Raw genomic sequence first — 15,686 nt, forward strand, 5'->3', positions numbered from 1 at the left:
CGTCAAAATGGAATCCCGTCTTCTGATTGGCTGGTCGTGCCAGTTCCTCTCGATTGCGGATGCCAGCCTTTTCAGTGCATCTGTGGAGCGTTCCTTCAGTGGCTACAACTGTCATCGGAGCCGCTGTACGAGCCACTAAAACGATGTCCAGCAGAGATTTAATCTAAATTCCCCACAGCAGCATTAAAAATCAGGTAAGACGTCATTTAAAACTTATAACTTAAAACTCAAGAGTTGACAAGAGGGAGGAAGCATCGATTTATATGACGAGTGCATGCGCTAATTCAACAAGCCTGTCAAAATTCTTTGCCCTGCGTCATTCATTTTATTTTAAAAAAGCTTTTTTTAAAAAGCTCCATCGTCTGTCTAGTCAAACCCAAAGACACATTTTGTGTTTATGATCTGCGCGTGACCGGTGGCCAAGCTAGATAATTCGATGACTAGTGCAGCCTTTTGCAATTCAATGGCTGCGTGATTCATTTCTGCTGTCCTGTACTGTTTTTAAAAGAGAGGCTTAACACTTTCAGGTCTTTTGTTTTGTTTAGTTACACATTAAACAAAGAGGAAATGTTCTCACTAAATTCACCACTTGGGTCCTATTAATAGTTAGTTAGTCGTGCATTGAATGAATGAAAGAATTTAGGTGCCACTGACTTGATAGGCTATTTCACTCTTTCATCATAAAACTTTGGACATTAAAGCACGTCAGTCAGTAGGTTTTATTTCTTTATAGGCTACAAGATACCATGGAATGATGACCCTTGTTACTAAGAGTGAAAAGGATCAGCTAATTACATTACCTAAGGATTTAAAAAAAAAAAACTGAAGAACCTGAAAGGTTGAACAGAGCTTGCCAGATATAAAGAATCATTTCAATGTAGGTGATCCTCTGTTTATTAGACAAGCCATAGAAAACTTACAAATTCACACTTTTTGCCCTCTTGGTGAAACATCCTAAACTGCCACAAGGTGGTGCCCAAGCTCAGATTCAAATAGTGATTGTTGTCAAGAAAGTGTGTTGGAGTGACTCACCTCAACAAACATTAAAAAATTTGCATACAGTATTAGTGAGAAGTTTGTTTTAGAAGTAGCACTTATTTGTTCAAACCCAAAATTCTACCTCAGTTGACATGGTAATGAATTCCATATTTGCTGTTGGCCTGGAGAAGGCAAATATGAAAAGTCCTGCAAGACAAGAGAAAATTGTAAAGTGCCTATAATTCTTTATTCTTATGGTGTTTTTATTCTAACATGACACACACATCGTAAAAAATGCGTAGCGCAATAACTCTCTAGGTGTCAAACTCAATTTAGTCCATGGCCCAGATTCACTCGAATTTGATCTCACATAGCACAGACTAGTATATTTGTGTCTTAATCTATAAATAACAACAATTCACAATTTCCCCAGTTTGGTTGCAACTTACAAGTGACTTTTTTGAAAGCAGTCATACTTAATATTATCTCGTTGCTAAGGCTAGCTTCCTTTTAAAACGTATGATCTATCTGAATGGACAGCAACATTCTACTTCATTCCCTATTAACTGAAATGTTTTCATGAAACTCACATCAAAAACAAATTTTACCTGCACATTTACTCAAGAACGATATTGAACCTGCGTTTGGAGATTTCCGGATTTTCCAGTTTCCTCCCACATGTAAAACATTTGCATATTTGGCTGATTGAACACTAAATTTGTCTCGAGGTATGCCCTGTGATTGGCTGGCAACCAATTCTGGGTGTACCCCGCTCTACTAGTGGATTTTGATTTTGTATTTTACTAAGAAAAAAAAGGAAAAGAGTGATTTGAGGTACCCCGCCTCCTCTCCATAGTTAACTGGGATAGGCTCCAGCATCCTTGCTTTCTTCATCGATTCCAGGCACTCCCACTCTCATTTTTTTGCTAAATGAGGTAACCAAAATATTAGAAAGCATCTTGTCACGTGCTCTTTTCCTTTCTTTCTTCGTGTGGAGCAGCAGTAAAATAAGGATTATGTTCGCTCCTCAAAGCTGTACTTTCACGCGCATCAAATCACTGACGTCAACGTGCAGATTAAAAACCTCAGCTCTTCTAATCTTGGTGTGATTATTCTCCTGTCAGTGTGTTTCAATGGAAACCCCTATGAATGAATACATACAATATGATTTACTTGCTCGTAATAAAAAATGGGTCATCAAAATCATTGTCATTTACAAAACATTTTTGCATTATTTTAATTGCACAAAAAAAATAACAATGAATATATTGACGCATCCTTATTTGAAATAACATTCAATGCATTCTTATTTCTCTGCTGCCTATTTAGGGATCTTATTAATTGGGCTGAAACTTATTTCCATGATGACCCTTTTTTTCTTCCATCTGTGAGTTAACATTTCTTTTGCCCCTCCTCTCTCTGTCCGGTCATCTTCAACCTTCCAGCCTCCAGACTACCGACAGTCCAACATGCTGTCCCGGCTCAGGAGCAGTTTTTCTTTCAGGTCTGCCTACGTGTCTACGTGCAGATGGGCACACACAAAGGAAAAGGGCAAGCCCTTAATGCTCAACCCCCGCACCAACAAAGTAAGCGTGCTTTAAACATGTACTATATGTGCTATTGCGTGATGAGCATAAGTTTTTTTGTATGCCAGAGTGAATGATGATTACACTACATGTCCTGAATGTATGTTCTATAGTACAGTGGTTTAAAATTAAATCTATACACATTGCATGTTTTGGTTTTGGTTTTTAAAGTGACAGAGCCAGTTAGAATTCTAAACAGTAGTTGGATTTTAGCAGCAGATTATCTCTTCTTAATAAATATAGAATATAAATGTCTGTTGTGCCACATTGAGGCCAAACCTTGAATAAGGGTGGAGGGTTGGGGGAGTGGTTTGCATTGTAATGGATCTGTAAATGCCATCTTGAAACCAGATTGATGCTTCCTAGCTTTGCTTTAGTGCAAAAGCATTGTACTGTAGGTATACACAAAAACTATTGTTCATTGTCAAATGTAGTGATAATATATACTAATAAACTACTCATTTAAGTGCAAAAAATGTTTATTTGTCAGGAAACACACAAACTATATTTAACATATTAATAATAAATATTTTGTTCTAAAAAGTCACAATTTGAAACAAAGTGTAGAATATGAAATGGTGAAAAACTCAGAACTTTTTTGTTCTCTGTTAAACAAAGCCCAACAAAAATGTTGATTTGATTTTGACCGGAAGTGCACGTGCTAAACTGCTAAAAAGTGTCACAAAATTAATTGTAAAAGATAATTAAGGGGCTCTTTTTACTCAAGTGAACAGTGTTGGGTATCTTAAGCAGTCAGCTCTTGACATCCAGAAGTACTAAAATCAGTAAAAAAAAAAGTAAGTAAATAACAGTAGAGAAAATAATGATTTAAATATCCAAATAAAATTATGAGATAACTATGAATGTAATATTACGAAAGGTTTAAAGCATTTTGTTTTATTTTGTAAATTGATTTGTCTTACTTCAATCCCTCTAAATTCAGAAATTCGATGTCTTTCCTGTCATCCTTCCAGACATATTTATCTCTTTGGTTGTTTTACATGAATCCTGACATGTCATTCTTCGCCAGTTTTTTGTACGACTAAAGCCATTTGTGGGATTCAGCAAATCACGTTATGCGAGTTGAGACATTAATCAGACTGTCTAGCTTAAAGTACCCAATGTTCGCCATGATTTCCTGCAGCAGTAACTTCCTTCCACAGAAAAATGTCTCGTAAGTGTTATTTTACATCACAATTTCCGATCTTGTGCAGTGTTGCTAGTGTTCATTTATGCTTTAAACTTAACTTTCACATTTCTCAAATTTGTAGATGGTCTATAAAATAGACTTTTTCATAAAGTTAGAATACATATTATGACTACGGCTTGGTGTTTCTCTCTGCTTATGCCCAACTTAGACCTGACCAGAGTAAGTGTCGTACTAAAAATAGACATTCCAAACGTCCATCTCAACAGGTCCTTCACCAACTGTTATCAGGTCTTGGTAATCACTGGCAATATTATTGCATTTGCTTAAGCATCATATTCCAACTAAATCTAACATAGTTTCACCATGACATTGAGCAAGCTAGTCAGGAAAATTGTTCTATCAGCATGACTTTGCGTTTTACTATGATCTCCTCCCTCTGTATGTGTCCAAACATAATGAGCCTCAGATGTACTAGATTTGTGCGTGGAGCCCCTCTATACGCAAATAAAGGAACCGAGGCTGTACTATACCAACTCACACCCTATCACATATTGGCTTCCTGCAGACAACGCCCTCTTTTTCAAAAGTGCTTTGCTGTGCTCTGTTCACTCAGCTGTTGGCTTCATCCATCAGGGGTGAACAAGTCAAGTTGCTCTATCTAATGGCAATATGCCACCTTGTGACACAAAGGTCATGGAAGAGGGCCTCCAATCTACACACTAAATGTCAGCTTTACAGATGCCATGTCTGCTTTGCAAGCAGTATGAAGTGTACTGAGACACATTTCACACATGGCATCAGATCTCATAGGAGAGGAACCACCATTTATTCTCTGAAGTTCAAATTCAATGAAGCCTTTCCGTTGTAATTCTCAAGAGAAATCATTTCATTGTTTTGTCTTTCTACAGGGAATGGCCTTTTCTTTACAGGAGCGACAGATACTAGGGTTACATGGCCTACTTCCTCCTAAAGTAGAAACGCAAGACCTCCAGGCCATGCGCTTCCAGAAGAATCTCAAGAAAATGACGGATCCCCTTGAAAAGTAAAATCATATTGTGTCCACTGTTAAAATTACAAACCCCCTGCTTTAAATTCTATGTGATCTATTTTACTGGACAGGTACATCTACTTAATGGGCATCCAGGAGAGAAACGAGAGGCTCTTCTATAGAGTGCTGATGGGAGACATCGAGGAGCTGATGCCCATCGTTTACACACCTACCGTCGGCCTGGCCTGTACACAGTATGGACACATCTTTAGACGACCCAAGTAAGGAATGCATCTATAATTTCTATGATCAAAAACTTTTCCTTCTAAAAAACTGAGACTTTGGAATGTTAGAAAGAAGCTAAGGATGCATTTACATTGGAGCATATGAGAAGTTGTTAGAGACTTTGAACGCACCCCAAGTGGCAATGTCATAACAACCAAGACAATGGAGTGAGATTAAATGGAAATTAAACAAATATGTTTTATTATGAAAAAAGAAACTAGTATGAAGCTCATTTGTCCCCCAAAAATTTGGTCCCAGAGGACAAGTTTGTTCCCATCAACCAATGCCGTCCTGCAAATAACTTTATTACAAGTCCTGTTTTTTCACTAGGGGCTTGTTTATCTCCATTCTGGATAAAGGACACGTTCGCTCCATCTTGGACAACTGGCCAGAAACAAATGTGGCCGTGAGTCTTCCCTCTTTAACCTAATAGGAACTCGGAAATGAAAGGAAGTTGCACGTCACAATAACGAATGCTTCCCCCTTATAGGCAGTCGTTGTGACCGATGGAGAGCGTATTTTAGGCCTCGGCGACTTGGGTGTTTATGGTATGGGAATCCCTGTTGGCAAACTCTGCCTCTACACGGCCTGCGCTGGCATCAGGCCTGAGAAGTGCCTGCCCGTCGTTATTGACGTCGGGACGGACAACGAGGTGGGGAGGAGCTCTGTCAAATCTAAATGCCTAAAATACCAGCGCTTCATAACATGTCTTTTCCAACCCATCAATCAGACTCTTCTTAAGGATCCGCTCTACATGGGCCTCTACCAGAGGAGAGATCGTTCGCAGGCTTACGATGACCTTATCGACGAATTCATGGAGGCCGTGGTGGACAAATATGGGCAGGACACACTGATCCAGTTTGAGGATTTTGGGAACCACAATGCATTCCGTTTTCTCAGGAAGTACAGGGAGAAGTACTGCACCTTTAACGATGATATTCAAGGTAAAATAGTATAGTTGCTGGTGCATGACTGATACATATGCCATGTTTCTCAGAAGATTTTATAATGCGACACCTATGTTTATTATAAAATCCTTGTATATAGTGGTATCTATTACTGGATGTCAAGAGCATTATTAAATTAAAAATCATCCAAATATTGCGGCGTAACTAACGGCCCTTGGACCTCAAGGAAACATAGTATCATATATGTACATATTCCTAACACCAGGTATCGGTTTATTTAAATAATTTTCTGTTTGTTCCTCATTGTAGGGACAGCAGCTATGGCCCTTGCTGGTCTGCTTGCGGCTCAGAGAGCCACTGGAAAGCCTATCACAGAACACCAAGTGCTTTTTCTAGGAGCCGGAGAGGTACACTGACCCCACTGCTCAGTCGTGTGTGTTATGAAAATGCAATTGAATGGACTAATTTTGCCGGGTCTATAGGCTGCTCTGGGAATCGCAAACCTGATTGTCATGGCCATGATGGAGTCAGGCATGTCGCAGGCGGACGCCAGGGAGAGGATCTGGATGTTTGACAAAGACGGCTTGCTCGTTAAGGTCAGTATAAGTGAGCATGCTTCCTGTCTGGCTCAGAGAAGTGGTTGTCATCGATTGGCTTCACTGTTTGCATCCTCAGGGAAGGTCGCAGGCCACGGATGCTAACCAGGAAGCATTTGTTCACAAAAGTCCTGGTGATGTTCGCAGCTTTCTGGATGCCATCAATACCATTAGACCAACAGCTATTATCGGTAAGAACACACTTAAAAACATATTAAATGGAGTCAACAAAACTTTGAAGCTTGATTTATTGAATAATTCCTGATCATTTTTGGTTAGGAATGTACAATCTCACTAATGTCTAGAGACAGTCGTTTTTGGTGTGAATTTTTTACACTTGGATTCATTCACGTTCTAACTTGATGTGCTGCTCCTTATATTAAGTGTCTAAGTAATCTTAAATTTGATGGTTTCTTTCTTCCTAAGGCATTATTTGCAATGACATTTTATCATGTAAAACTCATCGCTCACAGCGTCCTTTCCAATAACTTACCAAGGAGTCAAAAATACAAATGCATATGTATTTAAAATAACTATTAAATGTTTTTTTTTTGTCGCTCACTGGCAGGCGTGGCGGGAGCCGGTCGCCTGTTCACCCACGATACCATCAAGGCCATGGGTGCCATAAATGATCGCCCCATCATCTTCGCCCTGAGCAACCCTACTACCAAAGCAGAGTGTACCGCTGAAGATGCCTATACGTTTACAGATGTATACACAATTTACTCTTTTACAAATAATATAGAAACAGTACAGTGAACCCCAGATATGGGCACTTTAGCTTTCTAGAATTCATTTAACCACAGATTTTGGGGGGGACATGACCTATCACCATTTTCCAACGAACTCACCAAATTGCTGTTTTCCTTCTCAGACTATAACTCTGTCTAAAAGGGAAAGAACCCGGAAATGATAAACTTCCAAAAGTTGGCCTCAATTTCTTGCCAATTTCGCTGTGCATGAGTTCACTGTACCTGTGTGCAGATTTATTGGCATTCTAACAACAACAATTCACAAACACACCAACAGGGCAGATGTCTCTTTGCAAGCGGTAGTCCTTTTGATCCAGTGACTCTGAGTGACGGGCGAGTTTTCACCCCCGGTCAAGGCAACAACGCTTACATCTTCCCAGGTGAGCAACAAAAGCTAAATCTTCGTTACTGTTCGTTAGCCATAGAAATCCCCGAGTAGACTCTTATATTGCTTTATGTTTGCAGGTGTGGCTCTAGCTGTCATCCTTAGCGGGGTGCGTCACATCAGTGATACAGTATTCCTGGAGGCTGCTAAGGTCTGTTATAACTGTGATCTGTACTCTATGTTGTCAATGTTAACTGGCATTATGTTTCCATTAGGCTGCCACCACTATCTTGTGTTTATGTATTATGTCTATTGACATAACATGGAAAACTACCTGTTCATATGCAGTAAGTTGCACTGTTATATTTGCAGACGTTGGCAGAACAGGTCACCGATAAAGAGCTGAAAGAAGGTCGACTATACCCACCTTTATCCAACATCAGAGAAGTTTCTCTGAAGATGGCTGTGAAGGCAAGACAAATACACATTTTGTAAACATCCCATTTTATTATTATTTTTTTTAATGTCAGTTGTAATTTCTGACTCAATGCACAAGCAGGAATTGAGAGTCCTCCACAATAGCAGGGTGACACTCAGACCACTAAGCTACCACTGAGTTCAATATCCTGTAAAATATCAAAACAGAAACAAAACAAAGAAAAACACACAATTTGTGTGCCAAATATATCATACAATTTTTAACGTTTTTATCGTAAAACACTGCATCTCTTAAATTGAGAGAAGGCACACGTTCCACCTTCAATCTACTTGTCCATCCAGTCACAAATCTAACAAAAGTGCTTTTGAGTTGGAGGGCTTGGCAGCAATGGAAAGATGATTAATGTATAATTGCATTTTTTCCTCCACTTCATATCTTCATTTTATAACTGTATTTTGTATACATTTGTTTCCTTGTAATAGAACAACATTCTGAAATATGTTTTCCCTGGTCTCTGCTTAAATTGGTGTGCTACTGCAATGGCACCAGTCTTACTTAGCTCTCATGACTGTGTTTCTGTATAAGCAGGTGGTGGAATATGTGTACGCCAAGGGCATGGCCTTTCGCTACCCGGAGCCAGTGGACAAGAATGCTCTCGTGCATGCAACGGTGTGGAACACAAACTATGACTCCTTCCTGCCGGACACCTACGACTGGCCTGGGGTCAGCTTCAGCCCCAAGCCTAGTAACTAGACACACTCACTCCTTAAGTTACGTTGCCACTCCATTCATACAGCCATACCATGAAGAACAACTGAACTGAATGTATTATGTTACATTTTAGCTGCCTTGTGACAGCATGGGCATTTGAGTTTGGAATTTTCAGTTTTTTTCTTGCCTCGCTGATAAGTACCTTGAACACTTGCACCCCCTAGTGGTGCAAAAGGCCAACATAAGCCCTAAAATCTTTTCCCTACAAGCAGGCCAAATAGATCATTTATATTTAAATAAAGCACTAAAGACATACTTTTAACAGGTTTGGTAATTGTTAGTACCTACATCTTAAAAGAAAAAATACCCAATACAGGATAAGGGAGGAAACAATTGTGTTTTATGTACCCAAGATGACTAACACATGAATCATGACTGATACGTGATTTTTTGTTTGAGTACACTGTTTCTCCAATTTGCACTCTTTAACAGCATTTCTACATTGTGCCATTTGAGGGAAATAGTTTTCACGTGTTGCTTAACCATGCAAAATACCAATGCGGTAATATATTTTCAGTACTTTGCAGATTTTTACAGTGCATTCTTATTTTTGCTAATTCAATATGTGGAATAGAAAATTAAATATGACCAATTTTGGAAATATTTTTTCTAATTTGATCTAATATATATTTTATATGAAAAGGCATCATTATCCCTTCATTTTGCTGCAAATTGTAGTCATTATGACCTCACACACTGGACAATTAGAAACCTCGTGGCCTAACCCTTTATTTTTTAGCCGGTTGTAATGTTTTTCTGATGTTAGTTTTATCCATGATACAGTCTGGATTGTCTTTTAGTAGTATGTTAAAAAATATATTTATTTCAAGAAAACCTCTGTGTTGCCTAGCTGTCATTAAAGAACGCAGATTGTGAAAGCCGAGTCGTAAAATGTTCATTTGAGAGGAAAGTAATCTTCCAATAGTTGATTAAAATGTTGATATATACATTCCCACGCCACCTTTTTGTTTTTCTTCTCTATGAAAACAATAGTTGTCTCAGTAGTGTGAAATCCTATAGTTTTGAACGGGCCGTCTCCCTCTTTCGTCATCTTTGCGCGACAAGTGAGATTGCAAACCAAGGGAGCCATGCTGGCCAGTTTTTAAGAAACTTTCAAAACAAGCCCCTTTCCAGCTTCTTTTGAGTGTCGATGACCATGGACTTGACCTTCCTAGGGACGGGCGCTGCTTACCCGTCCCCTCATCGCGGCGCCTCGGCCCTGGTGCTGCGGAATGATGGCGATTGTTGGTTGTTCGATTGCGGGGAAGGGACGCAGACGCAGCTGATGAAGAGCCAAATACGAGCAGGTCAGTCCGACTCATCCTCACTTGGACGTGCTCACCTATTTAGTTGTACCTCTACCTTTACCTTTACACAATCTACAACAATTACAACCAATATTACTGCGACAAATATTTACTGCTTAAAATTTGATTTTCAGTTGCTTCTACTATAAGTAGTAGTAGTCAGATTTCTGTTGTTGACACCCAACGTCCTAATTAATAGTGTGCAACTTCAAGGAAGTTATACATCTCGAAAATTTAATCTAGAAAATGAATCTGTTCACAGTGTCCAGTTTTCCACATTAAGATGACGATTATTGTTGTTATTATTTTTTTAAACGTAGAGTCTTAGTCAAAGATCTTGAGACTTCATTTCATTGAACTGAATGGTGAATTTCTAAACTTAACACACTGGTTGTATGATCTGTATTTATATTGTAAATGCATTATAGAGAAGAAAACAAAATATAAAAGTAAAATTATAAAAACATCAGATAAAAGAATCTTCATTCTAAAAGAATCCTAATTTTTCCATGAGGGTAAAGAACAATCAATAAGCCAATGATGGAGATTTTATTAAAATAATCTTAATGCTAAAAGAATCCTATTTTTTTGCATGTGGGTTAAGAACAACCAATCAACCAATGATGTAGGTTTTAAAATAAAGGCAATATGGAAGTATTGCCTCTGTATTTTTCCATGTGTGCCAACACGCAAGTGAAACAACTTAGCTAACCATGTCCTAGGTCGCATCAGCAAGGTTTTCATCTCTCACCTTCACGGAGATCACTTGTTCGGCCTGCCGGGCCTCCTCTGCACCGTAAGCCTCAACTTCACCTCCGATTCCCGGGCCGACGACAAAGTCGTGGATATTTTCGGGCCGAGTGGCCTGCGTCGCTTTCTGCGGGTCACATTGGGCTTGACGGCCTCACAGCTGGTCTTCCCTTACGCTGGTCAGACGCCGTAAAACTTTCTGGTCACCTGCCAGGGCACGTATTAAACCTTTTGATGTCGGGAAATTCTGCTGCTTTGTGTGCAGTTCATGAACTGGAGCCCACGTTCGGTCAAAGTCCAGAGGAGGGTCAGCTCAGTCTTGAGGTACATTACTCCTTTTCGCTTATGCATCAGTATTGTTTTTGTTTGAAATAATTGCAAGTCTAATATCACAAATGTTGGACAGATATCCTCCATTTTAAAAACGTTTGAGGAAATGCAAAAATGAACACGAGTCTTAAGCCACTAACTGTCATTGCATCATCAGACAAATTATATATTATTATCATTATGTATGTTGGGCAGTAATTTGTAAAAATCATAAACCCCCTTGAAGACTGAACAATTGTATCAATTTATGAAAAAAAATGAAATTAACCAAACTTTGACATCGCAGGTCTGGATCCAATGCCAGCAAATGAACCACTGACCTAAGGCCATTGATACTTAACACATTTAACATTCACCTATAAAACGACCAAAACAAAGTTAGCGCACTTGAGCACAAAAGCCATACTTTGCACTGTTATAATTTGTGCATAAATTAGTGAAGCTATATAGTTGGATTGTTTATTAATAAGACTATTTGCGTGTATAGATGACGGCATCGAATGATCCCCCGTTCCCCCTGGAGCGTCCCGGCAGAAACATCTCAATTGACACCTCGTCCGGGACTTACTCTCTGTTCGAAGATGACAAGTTTGTGGTGAAAGCCTTCCCACTGTTCCACCGCGTTCCCTCTTTTGGATTCTGTGTGCATGAACGTGACCGGCCGGGCAGGCTCAAGATGGAATTACTCAAAGAAATTGGTTGGTTGCCCACAACGTACATTTGCTTGACATCCAATAAACATTTCACTCTAACTTATTTTTTGCCTTCATGGGACTCCATGAAAATAATTGGAAAATAGAAATAAAGTTCTAGTTTTTTTCGACTTTTTTCGCTGTATTCAAGATTGATTCTCATATCTGATGTGTTAGACAGTTAAAGCAATCATTATCTTTGTTTGTGTCGTCCAGGCCTGAATCCGGGTCCTGCGTACGGACGTCTCAAAGCGGGTCACCAGGTTCAACTGGCGAACGGACGAGTTATCTCGCCTGCTGAATTTCTGGATGAGAAAATCCCTGGAAGGAAAGTATGCATCCTGGGGGACTGCAGCTCGGCGCCGGGCGGCGGCTTCGACGTGTGCTGGGGGGCCGACCTCCTCGTCCACGAAGCCACCTTGGGGGAAGTGCACCGGGATAAGGCGGTTGAGCGCGGGCACAGCACGCCCGGAATGGCGGCAGAGTTGGCGCGGGCCTGCAAGGCTCGGCGGTTGGCTCTGTATCATTTTAGCCAGAGGTACAAACCCGAAAACCTTCACCGGGAAGGAGACGACGACGACAAGGTTTCGGAACTCAGACGGCAGGCGGAAGAAGTTCTCTGCGACGACAGCGTGGAGGTCATTCTTGCCGAGGACTTTCTCACCATCGACATTCCTCGATGCAAGAGTAAATCATCCAGATGACAAAGTATTTTGATAGTATTCAAGGTATCTGGTTTTTCTAAAGACACAATATATACTATGTCACTTAAAGATGAAGAAAAAAAGCAATATTATACATGGTCTTTTTTTAAAATAGAAAAATAACCTCACTATATGTTTTTTTCAAGGAATAAAGACCTTACTATATACACATGGTCTTTTTTTAAAGAAAAAAAGCCTTACAATACATGGTCTTTGTTTTAGTGAAAAATAGCCTTACTATACATGTTCTTATTTTTTATTTTAAAAAAAAAAACCCTTATTATATTAGTATATGTGGTCTTTTTTAAGGAAAAAATGCTTTAGTATACAGGTCACCATTTTTTCTTAAAAAATGACCATGTATAGTAAGTCTTTTTTCATTAAAAAAAATGACCATGTATAGTAAGGCTCTTTTCTTTAAAAAATGACCATGTATAGTAAGCCTTTTGTTCTTTAAAAAAATGACCATGTATAGTAAGGCTTTTTTCTTTTAAAATGACCATGTATAGTAAGGCTTTTTTCTTAAAAAAATGACCATGTACAGTAAGGCTTTTTTCTTCAAAAAATGACTATGTATAGTAAGGCTTTTTTCTTTAAAAATGACCATGTATAGTAAGGCTTTTGTTCTTTAAAAAATAACCATGTATATATAAGGCTTTTTCCTTTAAAAAAAAGTAAGGCTTGAAGGAAAAAGCCTTATTATACATGGTCATTTTTAAAGGAAAAAAGCCTTACTATACATGGTCATTTTTTAAATAAAAAAGCCTTACTATACATGGTCATTTTTTAAAAGAACAAAAGCCTTACTATACATGGTCATTTTTTTTAAAGAAAAGAGCCTTACTATAAATGGTCATTTTTTAATGAAAAAAGCCTTACTATACATGTCATTTTTTAAGGAAAAAAAGCCTTACTATACATGGTCGTTTTTAAAGGAAAAAAGCCTTACTATACGTGGTCATTTTTTTTAAAGAGAAAAGCCTTACTATACATGGTCATTTTTTAAGAAAAAAAGCCTTACTATACATGGTCATTTTTAAAGGAAAAAATCCTTACTATACATGGTCATTCTTTAAAGGAAAAAAGCCTTACTATACATGGTCATTTTTTAAAGAAAAAAGCCTTACTATACATGGTCATTTTTTAAAAGAACAAAAGCCTTACTATACGTGGTCATTTTTTTTTAAAGAAAAGAGCCTTACTATAAATGGTCATTTTTTTATGAAAAAAGCCTTACTATACATGTCATTTTTTAAGGAAAAAAAGCCTTACTATACATGGTCGTTTTTAAAGGAAAAAAGCCTTACTATACGTGGTCATTTTTTTTAAAGAGAAAAGCCTTACTATACATGGTCATTTTTTAAGAAAAAAAGCCTTACTATACATGGTCATTTTTAAAGGAAAAAAGCCTTACTATACATGGTCATTCTTTAAAGGAAAAAAGCCTTACTATACATGGTCATTTTTTAAAGAAAAAAGCCTTACTATACATGGTCATTTTTTAAAAGAACAAAAGCCTTACTATACATGGTCATTTTTTTTAAGAAAAGAGCCTTACTATAAATGGTCATTTTTTATGAAAAAAGCCTTACTATACATGTCATTTTTTAAGAAAAAAAAAGCCTTACTATACATGGTCGTTTTTAAAGGAAAAAAGCCTTACTATACGTGGTCATTTTTTTAAAGAGAAAAGCCTTACTATACATGGTCATTTTTTAAAAGAACAAAAGCCTTACTATACATGGTCATTTTTTTAAAGAAAAGAGCCTTACTATAAATGGTCATTTTTTAATGAAAAAAGCCTTACTATACATGTCATTTTTTAAGGAAAAAAAGCCTTACTATACATGGTCGTTTTTAAAGGAAAAAAGCCTTACTATACGTGGTCATTTTTTTTAAAGAGAAAAGCCTTACTATACATGGTCATTTTTTAAGAAAAAAAGCCTTACTATACATGGTCATTTTTAAAGGAAAAAATCCTTACTATACATGGTCATTCTTTAAAGGAAAAAAGCCTTACTATACATGGTCATTTTTTAAAAGAACAAAAGCCTTACTATACATGGTCATTTTTTTAAAGAAAAGAGCCTTACTATAAATGGTCATTTTTTTAATGAAAAAAGCCTTACTATACATGTCATTTTTTAAGGAAAAAAAGCCTTACTATACATGGTCGTTTTTAAAGGAAAAAAGCCTTACTATACGTGGTCATTTTTTTTAAAGAGAAAAGCCTTACTATACATGGTCATTTTTTAAGAAAAAAAGCCTTACTATACATGGTCATTTTTAAAGGAAAAAATCCTTACTATACATGGTCATTCTTTAAAGGAAAAAAGCCTTACTATACATGGTCATTTTTTAAAGAAAAAAGCCTTACTATACATGGTCATTTTTTAAAAGAACAAAAGCCTTACTATACATGGTCATTTTTTTTAAAGAAAAGAGCCTTACAATAAATGGTCATTTTTTTATGAAAAAAGCCTTACTATACATGTCATTTTTTAAGGAAAAAAAGCCTTACTATACATGGTCGTTTTTAAAGGAAAAAAGCCTTACTATACGTGGTCATTTTTTTAAAGAGAAAAGCCTTACTATACATGGTCATTTTTTAAGAAAAAAAGCCTTACTATACATGGTCATTCTTTAAAGGAAAAAAGCCTTACTATACATGGTCATTTTTTAAAGAAAAAATCCTTACTATACATGGTCATTTTTTAAAAGAACAAAAGCCTTACTATACATGGTCATTTTTTTTAAGAAAAGAGCCTTACTATAAATGGTCATTTTTTAAGAAAAAAAGCCTTACAATACATGGTCATTTTTAAAGGAAAAAAGCCTTACTATACATGGTCATTCTTTAAAGGAAAAAAGCCTTACTATACATGGTCATTTTTTAAAGAAAAAAGCCTTACTATACATGGTCATTTTTTAAAAGAACAAAAGCCTTACTATACATGGTCATTTTTTTTTAAGAAAAGAGCCTTACTATAAATGGTCATTTTTTATGAAAAAAGCCTTACTATACATGTCATTTTTTAAGAAAAAAAGCCTTACTATACATGGTCGTTTTTAAAGGAAAAAAGCCTTACTATACGTGGTCATTTTTTTAAAGAGAAAAGCCTTAC

General features: G+C 37.4%; 2 protein-coding genes across 2 annotated transcripts; both read left to right on the forward strand.

Annotated features, from left to right (window-relative positions):
- Positions 1-26: 26 nt before the first annotated feature.
- me2 (malic enzyme 2, NAD(+)-dependent, mitochondrial) lies at positions 27-9,727 on the forward strand. The gene is made up of 15 exons (XM_077601253.1): positions 27-194; positions 2,424-2,564; positions 4,623-4,756; positions 4,834-4,983; positions 5,318-5,393; positions 5,478-5,639; positions 5,718-5,931; positions 6,205-6,302; positions 6,378-6,491; positions 6,571-6,682; positions 7,060-7,202; positions 7,521-7,623; positions 7,709-7,779; positions 7,941-8,039; positions 8,596-9,727. The coding sequence occupies exons 2-15, from the start codon at positions 2,448-2,450 to the stop codon at positions 8,758-8,760; spliced, it is 1,758 nt and encodes a 585-aa protein (XP_077457379.1). The 5' UTR covers positions 27-194; positions 2,424-2,447; the 3' UTR covers positions 8,761-9,727.
- Positions 9,728-9,785: 58 nt separating this feature from the next.
- Positions 9,786-12,728, forward strand: elac1 (elaC ribonuclease Z 1). The gene is made up of 5 exons (XM_077601254.1): positions 9,786-10,085; positions 10,808-11,014; positions 11,101-11,159; positions 11,653-11,863; positions 12,074-12,728. Exons 1-5 carry the CDS (start codon positions 9,929-9,931, stop codon positions 12,559-12,561), a joined length of 1,122 nt encoding a protein of 373 aa, XP_077457380.1. The 5' UTR covers positions 9,786-9,928; the 3' UTR covers positions 12,562-12,728.
- The last annotated feature ends 2,958 nt before the right edge of the window (positions 12,729-15,686 follow it).

The sequence above is a fragment of the Stigmatopora argus genome, chromosome 5, assembly GCF_051989625.1.
Source record: "Stigmatopora argus isolate UIUO_Sarg chromosome 5, RoL_Sarg_1.0, whole genome shotgun sequence".
In the NCBI taxonomy this organism is placed as follows: Eukaryota; Metazoa; Chordata; class Actinopteri; order Syngnathiformes; family Syngnathidae; genus Stigmatopora; species Stigmatopora argus.